Raw genomic sequence first — 19,162 nt, 5'->3', positions numbered from 1 at the left:
GGCATGTAACCTGTCATCACTGATTACAATCAGACAGGTATTTACCTATATATATCACAGCTAAAATCACCAGGTGAATACACAGGAACACTCAGTATTGACTGGGCATGCTTCATTAAAAAAACAAAAACATATGGAATCTAAGGGTCAGAGGGGAAATATGTACACATACTTTCATATATTTTTTTTTAATTCAGATGAATCACTGTACATATGTATTGTGTTTACAGAAAAAGAAACATGTTTTGGATGGCTGAGAAATGACTTGATTCATTAGAATTTTTTTTTGGTATAAATATTACTGTGAGCACCCCCATCCCCCCTCCCCCCATTTTTTTTTAAAGAAGGGGGATCAGGATGTTTAGGGAAAGGATGGGGTAGGTGCTACACATGTAGTCTTCAAAGTCTACCACTGTTCACCTCATAGCTGGTATTGAGTCAGAACACTTTCTGTAGCGATCTTTTCATTTAATGATCCGTGTTAAATTCATGCAGCATTTTTGATCATGCTATCTTTGTCTAAGACTTTCTTTGTCTTTTTCTCATTTCTCTGTTGCCTTTTGTAGGAGATAGCCAGCCACTACAGATTAAAACCAGCTTTCTTTCTGGACAACGCCACGAAGTTTGATGTCATTCAGGGGGACCTAGGTAATAATGTGATTGTCAAGTCAACCTCCATTGCAGTCACTAAAAATAATTTTAATTTTTGATATGGGCATGATGGGTAATGATTTTCCCAACTGCAGAATCTTAAAAATCTGTAATGAGTGAAAAAAAAGTCATATTGATATTCTTAAGTTATCTATCTTTGACCAGGTGACTGCTGGGTTGTGTCTGCCATTGCCTGCTTAACAAGTCCAGATCACCGGGAATTATTTCGTCGTGTTGTACCAGCAGACCAAGGATTTCAGGATGGCTGGTATGCTGGAATCTTCCGATTTAATTTCTGGCATTTTGGAAAATGGGTGGAGGTGGTCGTGGATGACCGATTACCGACATATCGGGGACAGCTGATGTTTGTTCACTCTTTGCACAAAAATGAATTTTGGGCAGCATTAATGGAGAAAGCATATGCAAAGTAAGTAAAAGCAATCAATCAAAGTCCAAACAATCAAAGAAAGTCTATCTGTAAAAGTACATCCATTTTATCAAAGTGCTATGTAATACTCCCCCTCAACTTCTCTATGAAAGGCCTAGTAAAAGCAGTTCAGAAATTGACTATCAAAGTGGGGTCTGGTTTGTTTCTTCATTTAGTAAATTTCTGAACTGTTTTCATTAGGCCTTTCATAGAGAAGTTGAGGGGGAGTGTTAAAACGAGCCATCAACTTCTCAATAGAGAATAAAGTTTATGGCTCACAACTGCACTAGAATTTGAATGACATGAAAATATGTTTACATAATCTTTCACTATCAACAAACATGTTTATTTATTTCTTTGGCAGATTGTATGGCTCCTATGAAGCTTTAAAGGGGGGAAATGTAGCAGATGCCCTGACAGACTTCACTGGGGGGATATGTGAGGGGTATACACTAAGGGGAATCAATGCTAATGTTCCTAGGAATATTGTCAACATCTTGTTTAAAGCCCTGGACAGACAATCACTGATTGGTTGTGGCATCAATGTAAGTAAAATTGTCACTCATTGGCTGTGGTGTAAGTGTAAGTAAACTTGTCATTCATTGGCTCTGGTGTCGATGTAAGTAAAATTGTCACTGATTGGCTGTGGCATCAATGTAAGTAAAATTGTCACTCATTGGCTGCAGTGTCAGTGTAAGTAAAATTGACACTCATTGGCTGTGGTGTCAGTGTAAGTAAAATTGTCACTCGTTGGCTGTGCTGTCAGTGTAAGTTAAATTGTCACTCTTTGGCTGTGGTGTCAATGTAAGTAAAATTGTCACTTGTTGGCTGCAGTGTCAGTGTAAGTAAAATTGTCACTCATTGGCTGTGGTGTCAGTGTAAGTAAAATTGTCACTCATTGGCTGTGGTGTCAGTGTAAGTGCTTTCAATCATTTTGTAACATTAAAATTTGTTAGTTTGCATGTAAATTTTTGAAATAAGACAATCAAAATTAACTAAGTTTGTACTGTATCACGATACATACATGGTGATTCAATATGCGTAATCGTTAGCCCTTAAATTGCTATCAATGTGATTAATGTATCACTGGATTGTTACATCTCTAGTGATTGGCTATTGCAGCAAAGTACATGTAAATGAAATTTTCTCTGATTGGTCGAGGCTCTACATAAGTGAAACTGACAGTGAATGGATGTGGTATCAATTTGTCAGTGATATGATAGCTTTTTGGTTATATTGTCAACAGTTAATCGTAAGTCATGATGTAACTGTTGTGGTGTTTTGAGGTCAATTTGTTTGGCTATCCCAGTATTCTCTCACTAAAAAAAAAACAAAAAATAAATAAAATTTGAATTTTTACTGGAAGGTAAACTTAAAAAAAAAGTTTTTTTTTTTTACCTCCAAATTCCAATGATTTACACTGAATGTACTGGAAGGCTGATCTTTTTTTTTTTTTTATAAAATATTTTATTTTTATAGCCAGTAAAAGGTCACCAAGGGGAACAGAAATTGCCGAGTGGATTGGTGGCGGGACATGCTTACAGTGTCACAGATCTAAGGGAGGTAAGTGCTGATGTTGAATACATCTACAGTATTATTTACTGCAAAATAAACAATTAAACATACCTTCTGATGTTCACTTCCTTGTAAAAAGTTGTAAGATGTTAAAAGTGTAGTTTTTGTGGTGCCAATTTTTGTGGCTGTTTTATAAATATCACAAAAGGGAACAATTTCAACATATTCAAATCCAGTATCTTTGGTATAACAGTTTGTCTGGAAAAAAAGGAATGGCAAAGCAGAAATTAAAATGCTACCTTTGATTGTGTCCATACTAAAGAATTTCAAGCCACAAAAATTGTCCTTACACAGTCTGCTATTTTAGCATCATGGCAAAAACAGAACACAGCATTTAAAAATAAATAGTGGTAACTTCTAAAGTAAAATCAGTGCAGGATTTTCAAAAATAAAAGGCATTTTACTATCACAGTTAAACTTGGTTATAAAAAGTTCATTTATGAGGAAATGTAAGCTATGAGGAATATTTTTATGAACCCAGTAGAAGACTTTTCACTATAATCCTTGTACAGTGAAACTTGTCTAATCCGGATGTTATATATTCCAAAATCTTGCCTAATGCGATGTAAGCTTTAAGTCCCTTCTAGTTAATTCATTTGTTTGAAATGTTGTCTAATCTGGAATGTTGTCTAAACCGGCCAATTTCTTTGGAACCAGTGGTGTTTGGATTGGACAAGTTTTACGGTACATATATAAAGAATGTGGGTAATAAGGAATGAAAATTTGAGCATGTTGAGGTCCCAGTGAATTCTTTATATCTGAACACTATCTGTACACTAATTTACAATTTTTCTCTTCAGATTTTGTTGATGACTGATAACAGAGAGACACCCATCACTTTAATACGAGTCCGAAATCCCTGGGGGAACAAAGTGGAGTGGAGAGGAGCGTGGGGGGACAGGTAAGTAGGGATGGGGATTGTGTGGAAAATGGAGGGTGTGTCTATGGTCAGGGACAGGTGTGTGGGGACAGGGAGGGGATTGTGTGGAAAATGGAGGTTGTTTCCATGGTAAGGGACAGGTGTGTGGGGAGGAGGAGGAGGGGATTGTATATAAAATGGAGGGTGTTTGGGGTTAGGGACAGGTTTGTGGGGACAGAGAGGGGATTGTGTGGAAAATGGAGGGGGTGTCTGCAGTCACAAAAAGGGGAGAAGAAATGAAGATTTAAGGTTTCATTTTGCTTTGTCAGGTACTGAGGAATCAATCAGATTTTTTATGGATCATATTTTTATGGATTTTTGTAGATTATTGTGAGTTTGCATTATCAAGGAAATGTTACTGGGCAAACGTTACATTATAAAAGAAAAAGATTTTGTGTTTAAATTGACTTTACTTGAGATTTTAATTCAGATGGTTTATGGGGATAAACACAAATCTAGGAAATTTGAATGGACGAGAAGGATGCTAAAATTAACTGGTTTATTGTTACCATGGTTACAGTGTATGAAGTATGAGTATAGTGTTTAATAAAGGAATATCTTATCGAAAACTGAAAACAATCTCCAGAAATTGCACTAAAATTAACAAAACTATTTTTAATAGATATAAATAAATCTTTGAAGGAAAAATTGTGATTTCAGATCACGTGAGTGGAACAGTATCCCAGCAGACGACAGAGAAAAGATGGGGCTGATCTTCAGAGATGACGGCGAGTTCTGGTAAATAATTAATTAATGGCTGTACTTACAGATATCTTATTGTGTCAACGAATTAGGGCCATATTTCTATACAATCTTAAAGTGAGATATTAACAGAATTCATTGTAGAGATCATTTTTTTACACTTTCATATACACAGGTTTCTGTTTATATGATATTCAGGTACATTTGACTATCTCACTACTATACTATTTGTTTTACAGGATGGAGTTTACAGTCTTTATGCGTAACTTTGATTATCTATTTTACAGGATGGAGTTTACAGTCTTTATGCGTAACTTTGATTATTTATTTTACAGGATGGAGTTTACAGTCTTTATGCGTAACTTTGATTATTTATTTTACAGGATGGAGTTTACAGACTTTATGTGTAACTTTGATTATTTGTTTTTACAGGATGGAGTTTACAGTCTTTTTGCGTAACTTTGATTATTTGTTTTACAGGATGGAGTTTACAGACTTTATGCGTAACTTTGATTCGTTAGACATTTGTAACCTGACCCCTGATTCTCCGGTGGAGATGCCTAAACAGTGGCACACAGCAGAGTATCATGAACGATGGATGAGGGGGTATAATGCAGGGGGGAGACCTAAATACAGGGGTAAGTGCTCAGAATTACCTGGAGAGGGGGTTTAATGTGGAAGGGGGGCTTGGGCAAATACAGGGCAAAGTCTGAAGAATTCTTGGTGCAGGGGAAATGTTGGGTGGCAGAAATATGGGAGAAAGTCTTCCTGATTCCTGGCAATTGGGGTTCAGTGCTTGGGGGAAAACCTAAATACAGGACTGGGATAAGTGTAAAGAATTTCTGGCACAGAGATTCAGTATTTTTTGAAGAATGATTCAAATTCCAGGTTTAAATAAACAATATTCCGTTGCAGAGTTGTTGAATGGGAGAGGGGGAACACGGAGGAAGTAGGGGTACACAAAAGTGTGCAAAGTTCTTTTATTTAAAATTTTGATGATATGAAATATTTAGTTTTATTTACCCTATTTTGATTCCCAAGTAAATTGTTTGGAAGAAAAACCTGAATTTTTCATGTTTTTTTACTTGCTGTTTACATGTATGAATTGTTGATTATATAAACAAATTGATGTTTACATCAGAGAGGTACGAGTATACTCAGTCACTCAGTCTGTTTACTTGGTGTGTTTTCAAGTGAAGTATTTTTTTTATCTATTGTAGATTCTCATTGGACAAACCCCCACTTCAAGGTGACTTTGTCAGACACCGATGAGGACGGGGACAAAGTCTGTAGCTTTATTGTTCAGTTGATGCAGAAAGATCGACGGAAAATCAAACACAAGGGAGAGAAGCTCATCTACATAGGCTTCCTTGTGTATAGGGTAAACAGACTTTTATAATGATCTCTTCTTCCTGTTTATCTTTATCAGGAGGCTATAAGCTATGAAAGTCCACCCCTTATTTTATATGAGGGTACATGCATGGTCAAACTTCGTTATCTCAATCTCAATGGGACCAAGGAAAAACTTCGAGATAACCAAGAGTTCTAGAAATTGAGGGTAAAATACATAGAAAAAAAGTGGTTTGAACTTCCAAATGACTTTGACATATCCATGGTATTTGAGATATCAGTGTTAGAGATACTGAAGTTCAACTGTAGTTGAAAATACAGTCCCAGCAGGCAAACGTTGAAAATACAGTGTTAACTTTTTCTGTTGTAGTTATCACGTGACCATACTATTCCTCTAAAGAAAGATTTCTTTGATACCAATCAGAGTGTGGAATCTAGTGGTCACTTTATCAACATGCGTCAGAGAATCGCCCGCCTGTCCCTACCTCCCGGGGATTATATTGTGGTGCCCTGTACCTGGGATCAGAATGAGGAAGCCGATTTTTATCTTAGATTCTTTTTTGAGAACAGAAATGCTGTGGAGTAAGTAATGTTTTACCTCGCAAGCTCTTAATGATAATCACTTTCTGTGTCTTTGGTCAATATCACTTGACATGGGTCCTTATAACTACATACCGACCTACACTGAAGTCCATAATTGTATAGTAGTTTATATAAACTTATTTATGATCAATTAACAACATTCTCCATATTTATACCTGTTATTAGGAAATTTTTCAGGAAGTTCAAACTTTATGGTCAAGTAAGTTAAATGAAAAATAGAAATGATGTTTCTTCCAGAGAGGTAGATGAGGCCCCGGTGAGAGAAGAGGTGCCCCTCCCCTCGACTGATAAAGACAAGGAGGAGAACTTCAAACGTTTCTTTCACTCTGTTTCAGGGGAGGTAACTCTTACTTAGATTAGTTTACTTCCTTACAAGCTGTCTATAGACTGTAAATTCATGATAACCACAAGGCCCAAGATCATGAAACATCTTAAGCTTAAGTCAAAATCTTTATGATGTACTGATATATTGTAGAAGTTAAGCAGACCAAAATTAAAATATTTTTCAATTTTGCTTCACTAAAGTGTTGTTATCTGCAGCAAATTTAGCCATTAATTCAATAATTAATAAACATTTTACAGACTATTGAAAATCTGACTTAGGTATTAGTCTGTTTCATGATTCTGGGGCCAGGAGATATAATTATTTGTTTACCTGTATAGTTTGAGGATGAATACAGAGATAATTCATGTTTGTGCTAATAAATCATTGTGATATATATTATAAAATTTGACTGAAATTACTGAAATGAGTAATGTATTAATTTGCAGTAATGGGTACTGGTACGTTACACTTAATGTAAAGCAAAATACTGATCGGTTAGGTCAAAATCAAGATAAAGCATACATGATTTGTTTTTTTTTTGGTCATTATGCACTTGATCTACACTGTAAATTTAAATGATTATCCTGAATGCTAGAGATTTACATTGATACAATAAAAGTATGATATATTGAACATATATCTGAATATTTAAAATTTCTCAGCTTTCATATTTTATTGAATTAACTGTCTATCTGCCTTTGTAGAGCAGACAACTTGTAACTTTATAAGAAGTTGACTTAATCTCTTGTTTTAGGATATGGAAGTGAGTGCATTTGAATTACAGACAGCCTTAAATGAAGCTTTACAGAAGGGTAAGAAACTTAACTGGGGTACCCGGTATATTGTGATTTATTATTGCATGATACTTTTTGACATACAGAGACCGAGATATTGGTATATAGGTACATAAGTATAAATTCCAGAAAGATATTCATTTATTTGTTCAAACTTTTAAATTACAATTACAGGAAGTGTAAACAATATTAAAAATGGTAAAACGACGACATTTTAGAATCTAAACATGCTTTAAATTATATAAATAAAATGAAAAAAAGTTAAGTTTTTACAGCATATTTATAAGCCTTACAAAATTAAAAAAAAATTTATGGATGTTCATTTAAAGTCATAGTAAAAATTGTGGTTGAGAATATCATGATATTATTTTGATATTCTGAGAAAAAAATTATCTATTAGTAAGCTAGTAAGTTTTTTCTAAAGTGGCAGTTTTAATTTTAATGAATAGATAATGATTTATTGCAGAACCTTTGCATCATCACCTAGGAATACAGGCGTGTAAAGCCTTTGTAGCTTTAATGGACGTATCCTTTGTTCTTTTAAACATGAAGACATATAGCAAACAATTGTGTATATACAACCATTATACTCTCAACTAAAAGTAAAGATAAAAAGGAGCTATCTTCCCATCATTTTTTCTATTCTAGATGTTCACAATTTCAGAATCACATGATTATATGCTTTCAAAAAAAGGCTATTTAATAGAGAGATTTGTTACACATTGTAAATAATGTTTTATATGCATTTATAAAAATACGAGGGGCATTTGAAAAGTTCTGAGAACTGTTTGATAAAATATTAACCGTTCAATGAAAATTACTGAGTTTGATATCCTTGGACAGATTACAAAAATATACATGTGTATTGTGAGGTCACTTTGTAAACTTTATTACGTAATAATTAACTCCAAAAATGATGTCAGAATCTCGAATGTCTAGCATACTGACCATAAAAATGACGTAACAAGAGACACAATTTCAGTGAAGTAAAATTTTAATGTCAACTTTTGCTCATTTCTGGGATGCACGCTAACGGACACAACTACCAATTGGAGAATGTTTACATAGACTACAGTCTATCATATGGAGTTATATTCAGAAGCTCCTATAGTTCTAAGGGGGTTTAAGAGTGTGTCAAACATAGCATGTTATAATCGAATCTCGCGCAAAATTTTGGGCAAAAAAGACGCTGTTAGGAGAAAATCACAAAGTTTACAATCACAAAAAAAATAGTGGATGATGTTACAGAATTTGCTGGCATTAATTTGTCAGATGTTTTAACCAATTTTGCGGGAACGATTAAAGCTCAAGAGAGGTTAAGTTACTGGTGTCCTATATTTTCTCGTAAGAACCAAATTGCCCCAGTGTATTTCTAACCCCACCGTAACCTGATATGTAAGAAAATTTAAATCATGGAAAATAAATAAGATTATATATGGCAATGGAACTCAAATTTATTTTTTTGAGTCGAAAGTCAAAAGCAATAGTGAGTTTTGGATTGCCGAAGTTGAAATAATATGAAAAAATATGCACAGAAACAAGTCCAGGGGAAGACTTTTGCACATTTTATTTGTAAACGGTAAGAGTCCTGATACTCCAGATACATTTGTGGAAAACTGCATTGTTTAACTTCAGTTTTATATAGAATATCTTTTATTCATTATAGTGGAGAGCTATATAATAGACCTAAAATCAAGCTATATCGTATAAATAAAAATCTTTAATGAATGCCTAAGATAACATTGCCATGCTTATTAACCAAGCAAAAAAATAAAATATAGAATTGTTGGTTTACCGTACCGTTCTTACAGTCTTACTCTACCTCCATACAAATTTTCAGTGAAATATCTTTTGAAAGAAGCCTTTACAGCACTTTTTCGATATTTTCATATGGACAAAAAACGCCACTTTTCAGTATGCTAAACATTTGAGATTCTGACGTCATTTTTGAAGTTACTACGTCATAAGTATAAGAAAATGATGTTATTATAAGTGCAAATTTTTCAGCTCTTTTCAATGGTATTATACTTAATATTAACTTCTGTAAAAGGGTTAATATTTTAGCAAGCAGTACTCAGAACTTTTACAATGTCCCTCGTATTTAATTTATCTTATGACATTGCTTATTAGATTTATTATATTATGCTTTTCAAGCATATTCACATTTAATCATAAAACAAAAAGTATCAATTTCATAGAAGGTAACTACTCTATTTAGCACCTGAACAGATAAACATGGCTTATGTTTTCCTTAACAAGCTTTCAGGTTGATGGATCAGGTAAACTTGGTTTCACAGAATTCTTGTACCTCTGGAATTTACTCCGCAGTTGGAAGGTTAGTGTTGAATAATCATCAGGAAAAAAAATTATACAAATCTACTCAAAATCAGAATAAATTTCTGTGAAGATAAAATTGTTTGTTAAACTATTTGTATGTTCCGTTACAGAGGTTGTTTTATCAGTACGACGTAGATGGCTCAGGGCTGCTCAACTCGTTTGAGCTCAGACGAGTTCTGGGTGCAGCTGGATTCAAGGTAGATAACTCCACAATGAAGACACTTGTGTGGTGGTACGCAGATGAAAAATTCTGTGTCAGTCTGGACAACTACTTCATCTGTCTTGCTCGTCTGATGAAACGCTTTAGTGAGTATGATGTGCATGCAATATTTAATAATGGAACATAATTACCTACGGTGGAACATACATAGCTATATAATCTCTCAATTAAGGGTAATATAAAATTATGACTGATTAATTAAGTGATCATTTTCCTTGTGCATAAATTCAAATTTAACCAGTTTTAAGTTCACTTAAGCTGAAAGCTCAAGTAAGCTTTTCTGATCACCTGTTGTCCGTCATTCGTCCGTCTATCTTTCCATCCATCTGTAAACTTTCATATTTTCAACTTCTTATCAAGAACCACTGAGCCAATTTTAACCAAACTTGGTACAAAGTATCCTTGGGTGGAGGGGAGTATAAATTGTAAAAATAAAGGGTCAAACCCTATTACAAGGGGAGATAATCAAGAAAAGACAAAAATAGGGTGAGGTCATTGAATACGTGTGTGATTTTGGTTTTGAAAATTACCTAAACATGTTACCAAATGATCTTAGATTATATTTATGTAAATTTCGTTGTGTCAGTCATAACTTGCCAGTTGAAGCTGGTAGATTTTATAGTATTGATAGATCTGAGAGACATTGTAACCTCTGCAATAACAATGAACTTGGTGATGAGTTTCATTATTTATTTCAGTGTCCTTTTTTTAAGAATGAAAGAGAGAAATTTATACCTAGCAATATTTACACAAATCCAAACACAATATCTTTTTATAATTTGATGAATACTTCTGATATATATGAACTAATAGGTTTAGCTAAGTTTTGTAAAACTGTTCTTAAATTATTTCATGCCCGAACTTCCTACAATGTAAACATATAACAATTTTTTTTAAATTTATATACAACCTTCGGTACTGTCCATAACAAAGATCTTTTTGTGGTTCATTATGTTAACTGTTCACATGTTGATTTGTTCAATTGTTAAACTCTTATTGTACTAACATACCCCATGTGGGGGCTTTAGTGAAAATAAAAGTTTCAAAGTTTCAAAGAAAAATCTTCATCTCAAGAACCACTGGGCCAAAAAAGTTGAAACTTATATGGAAGCATCCTGGGATAGTGTAGATTCTAAATTATTAAAATCATGACCCCTGGGGGAAGGGCGGGGCCACAATAGGGAATCCAAGTTTTACATTGAAATATATAAGAAAAATCTTTAAAAATCTTCTTCTCAAGAACCACTGGACCAGAAAACCTTGAACTTAAGTGGAAGCATCCTGGGGTAGATTAGATTTTAATTTGTTCAAATTGTGACCCCTGGGGGTAGGGCAGGGCAGTAATAGGGTTCGAAGTTTTACATTGAAATATATAAGAAAAATCTTTAAAAATCTTCTTCTCAAGAACCACTGGACCAGAAAACCTTGAACTTAAGTGGAAGCATCCTGGGGTAGATTAGATTTTAATTTGTTCAAATTGTGACCCCTGGGGGTAGGGCGGGGCAGTAATAGGGTTCCAAGTTTTACATTGAAATATATAAGAAAAATCTTTAAAAATCTTCTTCTCAAGAACCACTGGACCAGAAAAACTGAAACTTATGTGGAAGCATCTTGGGGTAGTGTAGATTCTAAATTTTTCAAATCATGACCCCCGGGGGTAAGGCAGGGCCACAATAGGTATTACAAGGGGGGAAATCTGGTAAATCACATCATGGCCAAAGTTACTCAGGTGAGCGATGTGGCCCATGGGCCTCTTGTTTATGATATGTTTTCTCAATTTCAGATGAATTTAGCAAGCTGAAGAAAAATGATCAGATTTCCCTCTCTTTCTCACAGGTAAGTTCATATATGCTACATGTAACATTTCAATGACTGGCAGAATTCTCCCAATTTCACCAATCCTTACCAATTTTCTGAGTGAGATTTTTAGAAAAAATCCCTATTTTCCTTATTTCCTGACTGCCATACTGTTATGGGTACACCATCTAATTTAAGCTGTGTTCCTGACACTGCTTTAAATAATTGTTACTTACAATTCAAAATTTCAAGTATAGAAAATAAATAGAGTTATCATTAATATTGTTAATGCTTTAAATAAATGCCCACTTTAAGGATAAAATAGCTAAATTTGTCAGTCAGTAAAATAAACCCATTCTACAGTATGTTTTCAATTTGAATAATTAAGTTTTGACATTTTCCTATTTCCTGTTATTTTTCAGAATTGTTGTTTACATTAGTGGAATAGGATCTCAATTCATGTTGATATTCTTATTAAAACAATGATTGCATGGGAAATATTTTTGAACTTTTAGTATATTTAGTATATTTAGAGTTTTGTTTTTTACTACAGAGTTTAAGGGAAAGAAGATTTTAAAAACTTAAGAAATTTTACATCTGAACAAGCTCATCAATAAATGGAAACTTCTTTTATTTTCAGAAATGATCATGCCTGTATACTTGTAATGATATTAAATGTGAAAAAAAAATGTTTTTGATTTGTAAATTTTCTATTTCAGTGGTTGCAGAAAGGTGTTTCATGATTTTATCAGGCCACATCCTCTGGTTAAATGTCTATAATCAAGCTGACTGTGATAATTTTCCGGAATCCCACGATGCAATGAAGCAATGTCACATGACAACTTTAACTGATCCGGAATCCCACAATGCAATGAAGCAATGTCACATGACAACTTTAACTGATCCGGAATCCCACGATGCAATGCAGCAATGTCACATGACAACTTTATCTCATCAAGAATCCCATGATGCAATGCAGCAATGTCACTTGACCTACTTTTCTTTGTGAAAAGATAATGTGCTCAGTTTTATGTCTTATGTTTTCTGTTTTATGGAATAAACAGGGTTTACAATTGTATATCATCTCAAAAATCTCAGGGTTGTGTATTACACAAAAATTCAGACTATTCTAAAGGAGTATTCAGTGATCTTAACCTAGTTGGTTTGTTTTAGAATTTGTTTTTAAAACAATATATAACTTCAGATCATTCCAAATACTTAAGATTTCCTGCATTGATAACAGGCAGCTTAATCAATTTACAGTAAAATACTGGTAGATATCATTCAGACCATGAACCATTTGTTCTCGTTTGTTTCTTTTAAAGTTTAAAGCAGCTTTATTCTAATTTTTTCAGAATGAATATTAATTCCTGTACAATTCAGTTTACATGTGTTTGTTGATATTTTTATGTGATATTCTAATTATTCCATCTTTACATTTCATTGTTGTATTAATGTAACAGTGTTATGAAGGTTGATATTTTGTTGTTTTATGCTGTACATGTAAGTATTTATATCTATAGATCTTTTTGGTTTTGAGTAATATATGTATTTGTATCTAATTTTCTACAATACATGTGTATCTGTTTCTGCATTTTTAAAACTCAGTTTTTTGAGATCTGATATTGAACATTTTTGTTTTTAAAAACTGTTTTAAGTCTTATCTTCCTACTGTTAAGAACTTTTCATGGAATAATATGCATGTCAAAATATCATTTTTGATGTCATTAGAAATTTAATTCTATATAATTTTATTATAAATTTACTGTGAAATTTTTTAAAGTAATTATATATTGTATTACACATTTGATGTGAAAACATCTAAATGGCTGTTTCATTTAAAAAATAAAATATTTCATTTTGTTTTGATCCTTCTCTAATGTTTCAAAAGAATGCATTCGCTGAAAAGGAAAAATTAAAATAGATATAACCAAAGGTCAATTTTTAAGAAATTAAATGACTAATTGATTGATTTACTGTTAATTATTATGCAGCTTAAGTATTATACACTGTATCAGATAGTGAATTTGTAAGTCTTCTTCCTGAAGATCAGAGTAATTTTCTGAGGCTTATGGTTTTCCTATACAAAACACTCCTTCTCATGTCTTCATGTACAGTAAAGAGAAAATGACAAAAACTAATCAAAAGTTTTACTGTTCAAAGGGTGTTTCCTGAGTCTTTTATCTTAACATACTCCTTGTACGTTGTAAAATTGGAGCTTGAACAAGCTTTAATAAGATAATGTAATCACATATAGGCTTTAGTTTAATAATACTGATACATTGAGATACATGTAAGAATCCCATACACAGGCCATTCTTTTCCTTAAATATCTGCATGGGAGATAACTCTTTCATGTACTTAAGAAATATTTTGTTTTCATTCATCCTCAAAAACATTTGTATCTAAAAATAGATTTTAACACCCACAGATCTTGGCACTCCATATGTTTTCTTGAAGAATATTCCAGAGCTAAAACAAATTTCGTAATTTTCAGTTTATTGCAGATTATCCTAAGTTAGTACATAATGTTTGTTTGTTCAGGAAATTTTCTAAGTGGAATTAAGCTATGTGGGGTTAGAGGAAAACTCAAGTTATCTACCAAAAAAAATTAAAAAAAAAACAACAACACCAAAACTCATGGATATAATTATATGTTAAAAAGCTGCACTAATATGTTGTAAATAAGATACACTGTAACAATAGGATAAACATTGTCAGTCTCTGGGTTAAATATATTTAATTGCAGCTAATCTGTCACATTCATCATTTAATTCAGCTTGGATATTGTATCAAATATCAATATCTGTGATTAATATTGTGAATGCATTCTGCTATGAATTACCATTATAATACTAGACTAAGTACAGTAACAGAATTCATTTCAAATATATGATTTTCTTCACTTGTCTGTTTCTACATTGAGCAACAAACAGATTGTCATTTGTATCGATACACAGTCCGCAGGGTTTACTCAGTCCATAGTCTATGTAACAGAGGAACTGTCCATCCTGGTCTGTGATGTGGACACATTCATTGTCATAATCAGCTATAAGGATGTGACTCTGACTGTCTTTGGTGATTCCTACTGGATTGAATGTTTTGTTCTTTGGAGCAGGAGTATGTCCAGTGTACCTGAATCTCAGTTTCCCGGTCTGATTGACCACCACTACTGCTTTAGCTCCATAGTCAGACACACAGATATCCAGGTTCCTGTTCTCAGTAATATATCTGTCATAAAGACCAGATGAATAGAGAGGTTTACCTTTATCATCAAACTGAATGGTTTGTTTCTCTGTGGAGCCAGAGTAACAGACAACTTTTGTTTGTTTGTAATCATCACTGTCCATGATAACCAGGAGGTCATCAGAGGAGGTACTACAGACACTGAAAGGTCTCCAGTACTGTAGTCTGATCACCTCCTCTATCTCCTCATTCTTCACAATGTTCACAGTTCTATCCCAGTAATCAGTATAAACTAGATCTCCACTTTTTGTCACTGCTATGTCAGTTGGTAGGTTCCCTGACTTGGTTGTGATTGACTTGAGTAGTGATCCCTGATTGATGCTGTAGAGTTTCATGGTGTTGTCATTTCCTCTTGTCCAGATTTCTTCATCACTCAGACAGGCCACAGTGGTAAGGTATATATACTCAGTGTGTATGGTGGTGACAGTCTCTGGTTCATCAAGCAGCTGTTTGACTGGAGGAGAGGATCCAGCTTCTGGTGATTTCTGTGTTGTCTTTATCTTGTAGCCATGTTTATCTGAAGTTAAAGAACTTGATGCTGAAGTACCAAACAATTTACTTAGTTCTTCTCTTTGAATTTTTCCAGGAATGAATTTAGGTTTTGACGGCACAAGTTTTTGTGGAAGTTTTTTGTATCTGTCTACATTGAATTTAACGCTGAACAGTTTTGAGAAGTCATTAGAGTCTATAGTGACATGAACTGAATCTATTTCATCCTTGATGTAAGAAATTGTCTTGTTTATTTCATCCAGATGTTTCTGTAGAGTTTGTAACTGTGTATTTTTCATCTCATCAACTTCAGCTTTAAGTTTCTTGACAAGTTTGTCAACTTCTCTGTGCCAGTCCTCTCCATGTTTTGTTATGGCTGTTGAGAGATCTCCATATTCCTTTTCTAACTGACTCATTCTGTTTTGTACATCAGAGGCAATATCCTGGTAGGTTGGAAAAAATGTCTCTTTTAACTCAGTTTGTTTTTGAATTATCTTGTTCTTTTGTTTTTCCACAATTTGCAAAATTTTTAATAATTTATGACCTAGGTGTTGGTCAGATGTTAGGCAACTATTGCAAACAGGAATGTCACATTGATTACAGTACATTTCACACAGTTCTTTGTCATGAGTTGAACATCTAGGATAGAGAGGAGTAGATTTCCTGGACTGAAATTTGACAACCTTGTGATCCTTGGATTCATCAGATATCATGTGTTTCCCTACACAAGCTGTACACAGGTTGACAAGACATGTATCACAGTGCATCTGTACCACAGCGGTCTCACACAGGTCACATCGCATCACGTCCTGTGCACTGGTACGGGGGTCCATCATTAAATGCAGTATATCTTGAATATACAAAAAAAATCAACATTTATTTCTAAATAGTGCATGTCTTTACAAATGAAATACGAAGATTAGAAAAAATATTACCTACACTATTTTAGGCTTAAATTTACAATCAATTAACCCTAACAAAAATACTATAGTTTACTATAGTTAACTATATTAAATCAAAGTGTCAAAGTTATCACTATATTAAATCAAAGTGTCAAAGTTATCACTATATTAAATCAAAGTGTCAAAGTTATCACTATAGTAAATCAAAGTTTTCAAAGTGATCACTATAGTGTCATAGTTATCACTATAGTAAGTCAAAGTTTTCATAGTGATCGATCACTATAGTAAATCAAAGTTTTCATAGTGTCAAAGTTATCATTATAGTTAATTATAGCTAACTATAGTAAACTATAGTTAACTATAGTATTTTTTGTTAGGGAAGAGCTTTTTTCTCTGGTCAATTAACCCTTGTCAATTTTTAGCTCAAGATTATGGCCAGTCATCAGAAGTGCTAAGTTGATTCTATATTGTCAGTCCACAGTCAAACTGTTATGCTGTCTGTCTGTACATCTGTAATTTGTATACTACTCCTCCTAAGGTGTTGGTCTATTTCATTGAAAGCAGTATATGGATGTTGATGTAGATGTATGGTAAATTGCTATAATTATTACAAACAGAAATTTCTGTAAGTTTCAAAATAGTATCAATTGCTTAAATTACAATTTTGGTCTGCTTTTTACTAAAATGAAGTTAAGAAGTACACTACAAAATCATATATAATTCTTAATTTGTATAAAATTTTAATTTCAATGATTTTGGTTGTCTGATAACTAAAATTATATATTTCTTTTTTGCAGAACTTCTTCAAAAACGTCTTTCCTGCACCCTTCAGTTTAGGTCTGATTTCTATAAATTAGCTTTTTCACCAATTAGAATCAACATTTAGTTACTGTAATACTTTTATTTTCATGTTTAATTATAATTATTTGCTTTTTTCTGTTCAAGATTTTGACAGGTAAAGTAAATTTTTATCGTATAAATTTTTTAACAATTGAAAAGCCAAAAGGTAGCGGTGAACGTTTTTGTGAAAATCAAAGAAATAGTTATATAAAAAAAAAAACCTTAGTGGAGGTCATGTACTGTATACACTGACTAAAAAAGAGCTAGAAAGATGAAGTTTGAGTAGTGTGTTGTTTTCATTTTGAAAATAGAAATAAAGAAAGCTAAACTCCTGAGAATTTTCTTACCTTTTTTTAGGAAGCAATATGGCGACCGCCCACTTATTTACTCGATCAGATCACATAACTAGCTTGTATCATGTATGTACCTGTATATTTTACCTGTCAGGTGTTTTATGCTTCCTGGTTTATAATAGTTACCGGAATATTTTAACCCCATCTGGATTTTGCACCCCAATGTTACACAGATAAGTCCTCAGAATAATTTAATTCAGAAAGAAAATTCACCCCAAAAGACATGCATACAAAGTAATGTTACTGGACTGGTTAAAAGAGGTTTACGTTTTGGAGACTTGAATGTATGTCATCTAATACCCAAAATTGACGAAATCAAATTGTTGCTCCAAGACAAACATTCTCTTGATATTTTAGGGCCCTGTGAAACATTCTTAAATGATAATTTCTGTGACTCAGGTTAAGATATTAGTGGGTTTGCTTTTGAGAGAAAGGATAGACGTTTTAAGTCGGTTGGGGGAATTGTTGTGTATATTTCAAATGATATAACATAAACGTAGAACTGATTTTGAAGTAAGTAATATTGAAACAATTTGGCTAGAAATCAATCTTAAAAATTCTAAACCTATTTTGACTGCTCTGTCTACCGTCCACCATCTGCCCACTCCTGCTGGGTAGAGGATTTCGCAAGGTAGAAAAACCTCGACAGTGAAATTATTATTACAGGTGACTTAAACATTGATTTACTCAAAGACCCCCCGCGATGCTGGACATCTGCTTTAGAGGAATTTGGACTAACACAAGTTATTAATGTACCCACTAGAGTTACTAACACCTCTTGTACTCTCATTGATCACTGTTATACTACCATATCAGATAACATATGTGAAGTAAGTGTTCCCCAATAGCCTTATCTGACCATTACCTTATTTGTGCAACCCGGAAATCTAATTGCATGCAACGTAGAAACAAACACATAGAAATTAAATATCGTGATTTCAAGAACTTTAACGAATCAAATTTCCTGTCTGACTTAAAATAATGAAAAGTTTGATAGTCTTGCAGAATTACACGATCCTAATGACATTCTTGATACTTTCTATAAAATGTTTAATAATGTCCTTGACAGGCATGCCAAAGTTAAATGTAAAAGAGTTAAAAGTGAAAGTAGACCAAAATGGCTATATAACGACGGAAATAAATGAAGCTAGACATTTAAAAGATTTTTACCACTATAAGGGGGATTTTGAAAAATTCCGAGTATGGAGAAATAAAGTTGTACTCTTGATTGACATTGCAAAAACTTTGTATTACAGATCAGCCATCGAAGAAAGTTCAAATCCTAGAGAAATGTGGGGATATCTTAATTAATTGGCATCAAATTCTAAAACTTTACTCCTACCCATATAATTCATAATGACTCAGAAATAAACAATTCACAAGAAATTGCTATTTTTAATGAACACTTTACAGGAATTTCAAGTTAACTTTTACTTAATCTTCCAAACTGCCGATTTAACCCAGAATTGTTAAGACATTCACAAAATCTAAACTTGGTAATGAAAACTTTTTTAGCCTTACACCAATTAGTGAAAATGAAGTAGTTAATTTGTTGAACGGGCTTGATGTCAATAAATCGACAGGCATTGACTTCATAGGACCTCGTCTCCTAAGACTATCAGCTAGTATCAT

The 19,162-nt window shown here is 33.3% G+C and overlaps 2 protein-coding genes across 3 annotated transcripts in view; one reads left to right on the top strand and one right to left on the bottom strand.

Moving 5' to 3' along the window:
- Window positions 1-19,162, top strand: part of LOC133177537 (calpain-9-like) — a 32,567-nt gene that overhangs the window by 10,911 nt on the left and 2,494 nt on the right. The window contains exons 2-17 of one of the 2 annotated variants that reach the window (XM_061312509.1): window positions 567-648; window positions 817-1,078; window positions 1,443-1,623; window positions 2,558-2,641; window positions 3,454-3,554; window positions 4,233-4,310; window positions 4,755-4,912; window positions 5,495-5,655; window positions 5,995-6,206; window positions 6,465-6,567; window positions 7,307-7,364; window positions 7,813-7,871; window positions 9,613-9,681; window positions 9,794-9,989; window positions 11,687-11,739; window positions 12,420-13,167. In XM_061312509.1, the coding sequence (XP_061168493.1) occupies window positions 567-648; window positions 817-1,078; window positions 1,443-1,623; window positions 2,558-2,641; window positions 3,454-3,554; window positions 4,233-4,310; window positions 4,755-4,912; window positions 5,495-5,655; window positions 5,995-6,206; window positions 6,465-6,567; window positions 7,307-7,364; window positions 7,813-7,871; window positions 9,613-9,681; window positions 9,794-9,989; window positions 11,687-11,739; window positions 12,420-12,443 (1,881 nt within the window). In that variant the 3' untranslated portion in view covers window positions 12,444-13,167. Of the gene's footprint in view, window positions 1-566; window positions 649-816; window positions 1,079-1,442; window positions 1,624-2,557; window positions 2,642-3,453; window positions 3,555-4,232; window positions 4,311-4,754; window positions 4,913-5,494; window positions 5,656-5,994; window positions 6,207-6,464; window positions 6,568-7,306; window positions 7,365-7,812; window positions 7,872-9,612; window positions 9,682-9,793; window positions 9,990-11,686; window positions 11,740-12,419; window positions 13,168-19,162 lie in introns of those variants that run through there. The other variant, XM_061312517.1, reaches the window with a different exon arrangement.
- Window positions 14,416-16,295, bottom strand: LOC133202673 (tripartite motif-containing protein 55-like). The gene has a single exon (XM_061338533.1). The coding sequence runs from the start codon at window positions 16,269-16,271 to the stop codon at window positions 14,580-14,582; it is 1,692 nt and encodes a 563-aa protein (XP_061194517.1). The 5' UTR covers window positions 16,272-16,295; the 3' UTR covers window positions 14,416-14,579.

Source organism: Saccostrea echinata, unplaced genomic scaffold (genome assembly GCF_033153115.1).
Source record: "Saccostrea echinata isolate AGI-Se365-2 ecotype Australia unplaced genomic scaffold, CSIRO_AGI_Sech_v1 ptg000002l, whole genome shotgun sequence".
Taxonomy (NCBI): Eukaryota; Metazoa; Mollusca; class Bivalvia; order Ostreida; family Ostreidae; genus Saccostrea; species Saccostrea echinata.
Note: the sequence above shows the minus strand (reverse complement) of the source record. Positions and strands in the feature narration are given on the sequence as shown.

Bases quoted from the DNA above. Each gene is read 5' to 3' on its own strand.
- LOC133202673 (XM_061338533.1), bottom strand. From the start codon at position 16,271: ATGATGGACCCCCGTACCAGTGCACAGGACGTGATGCGATGTGACCTG.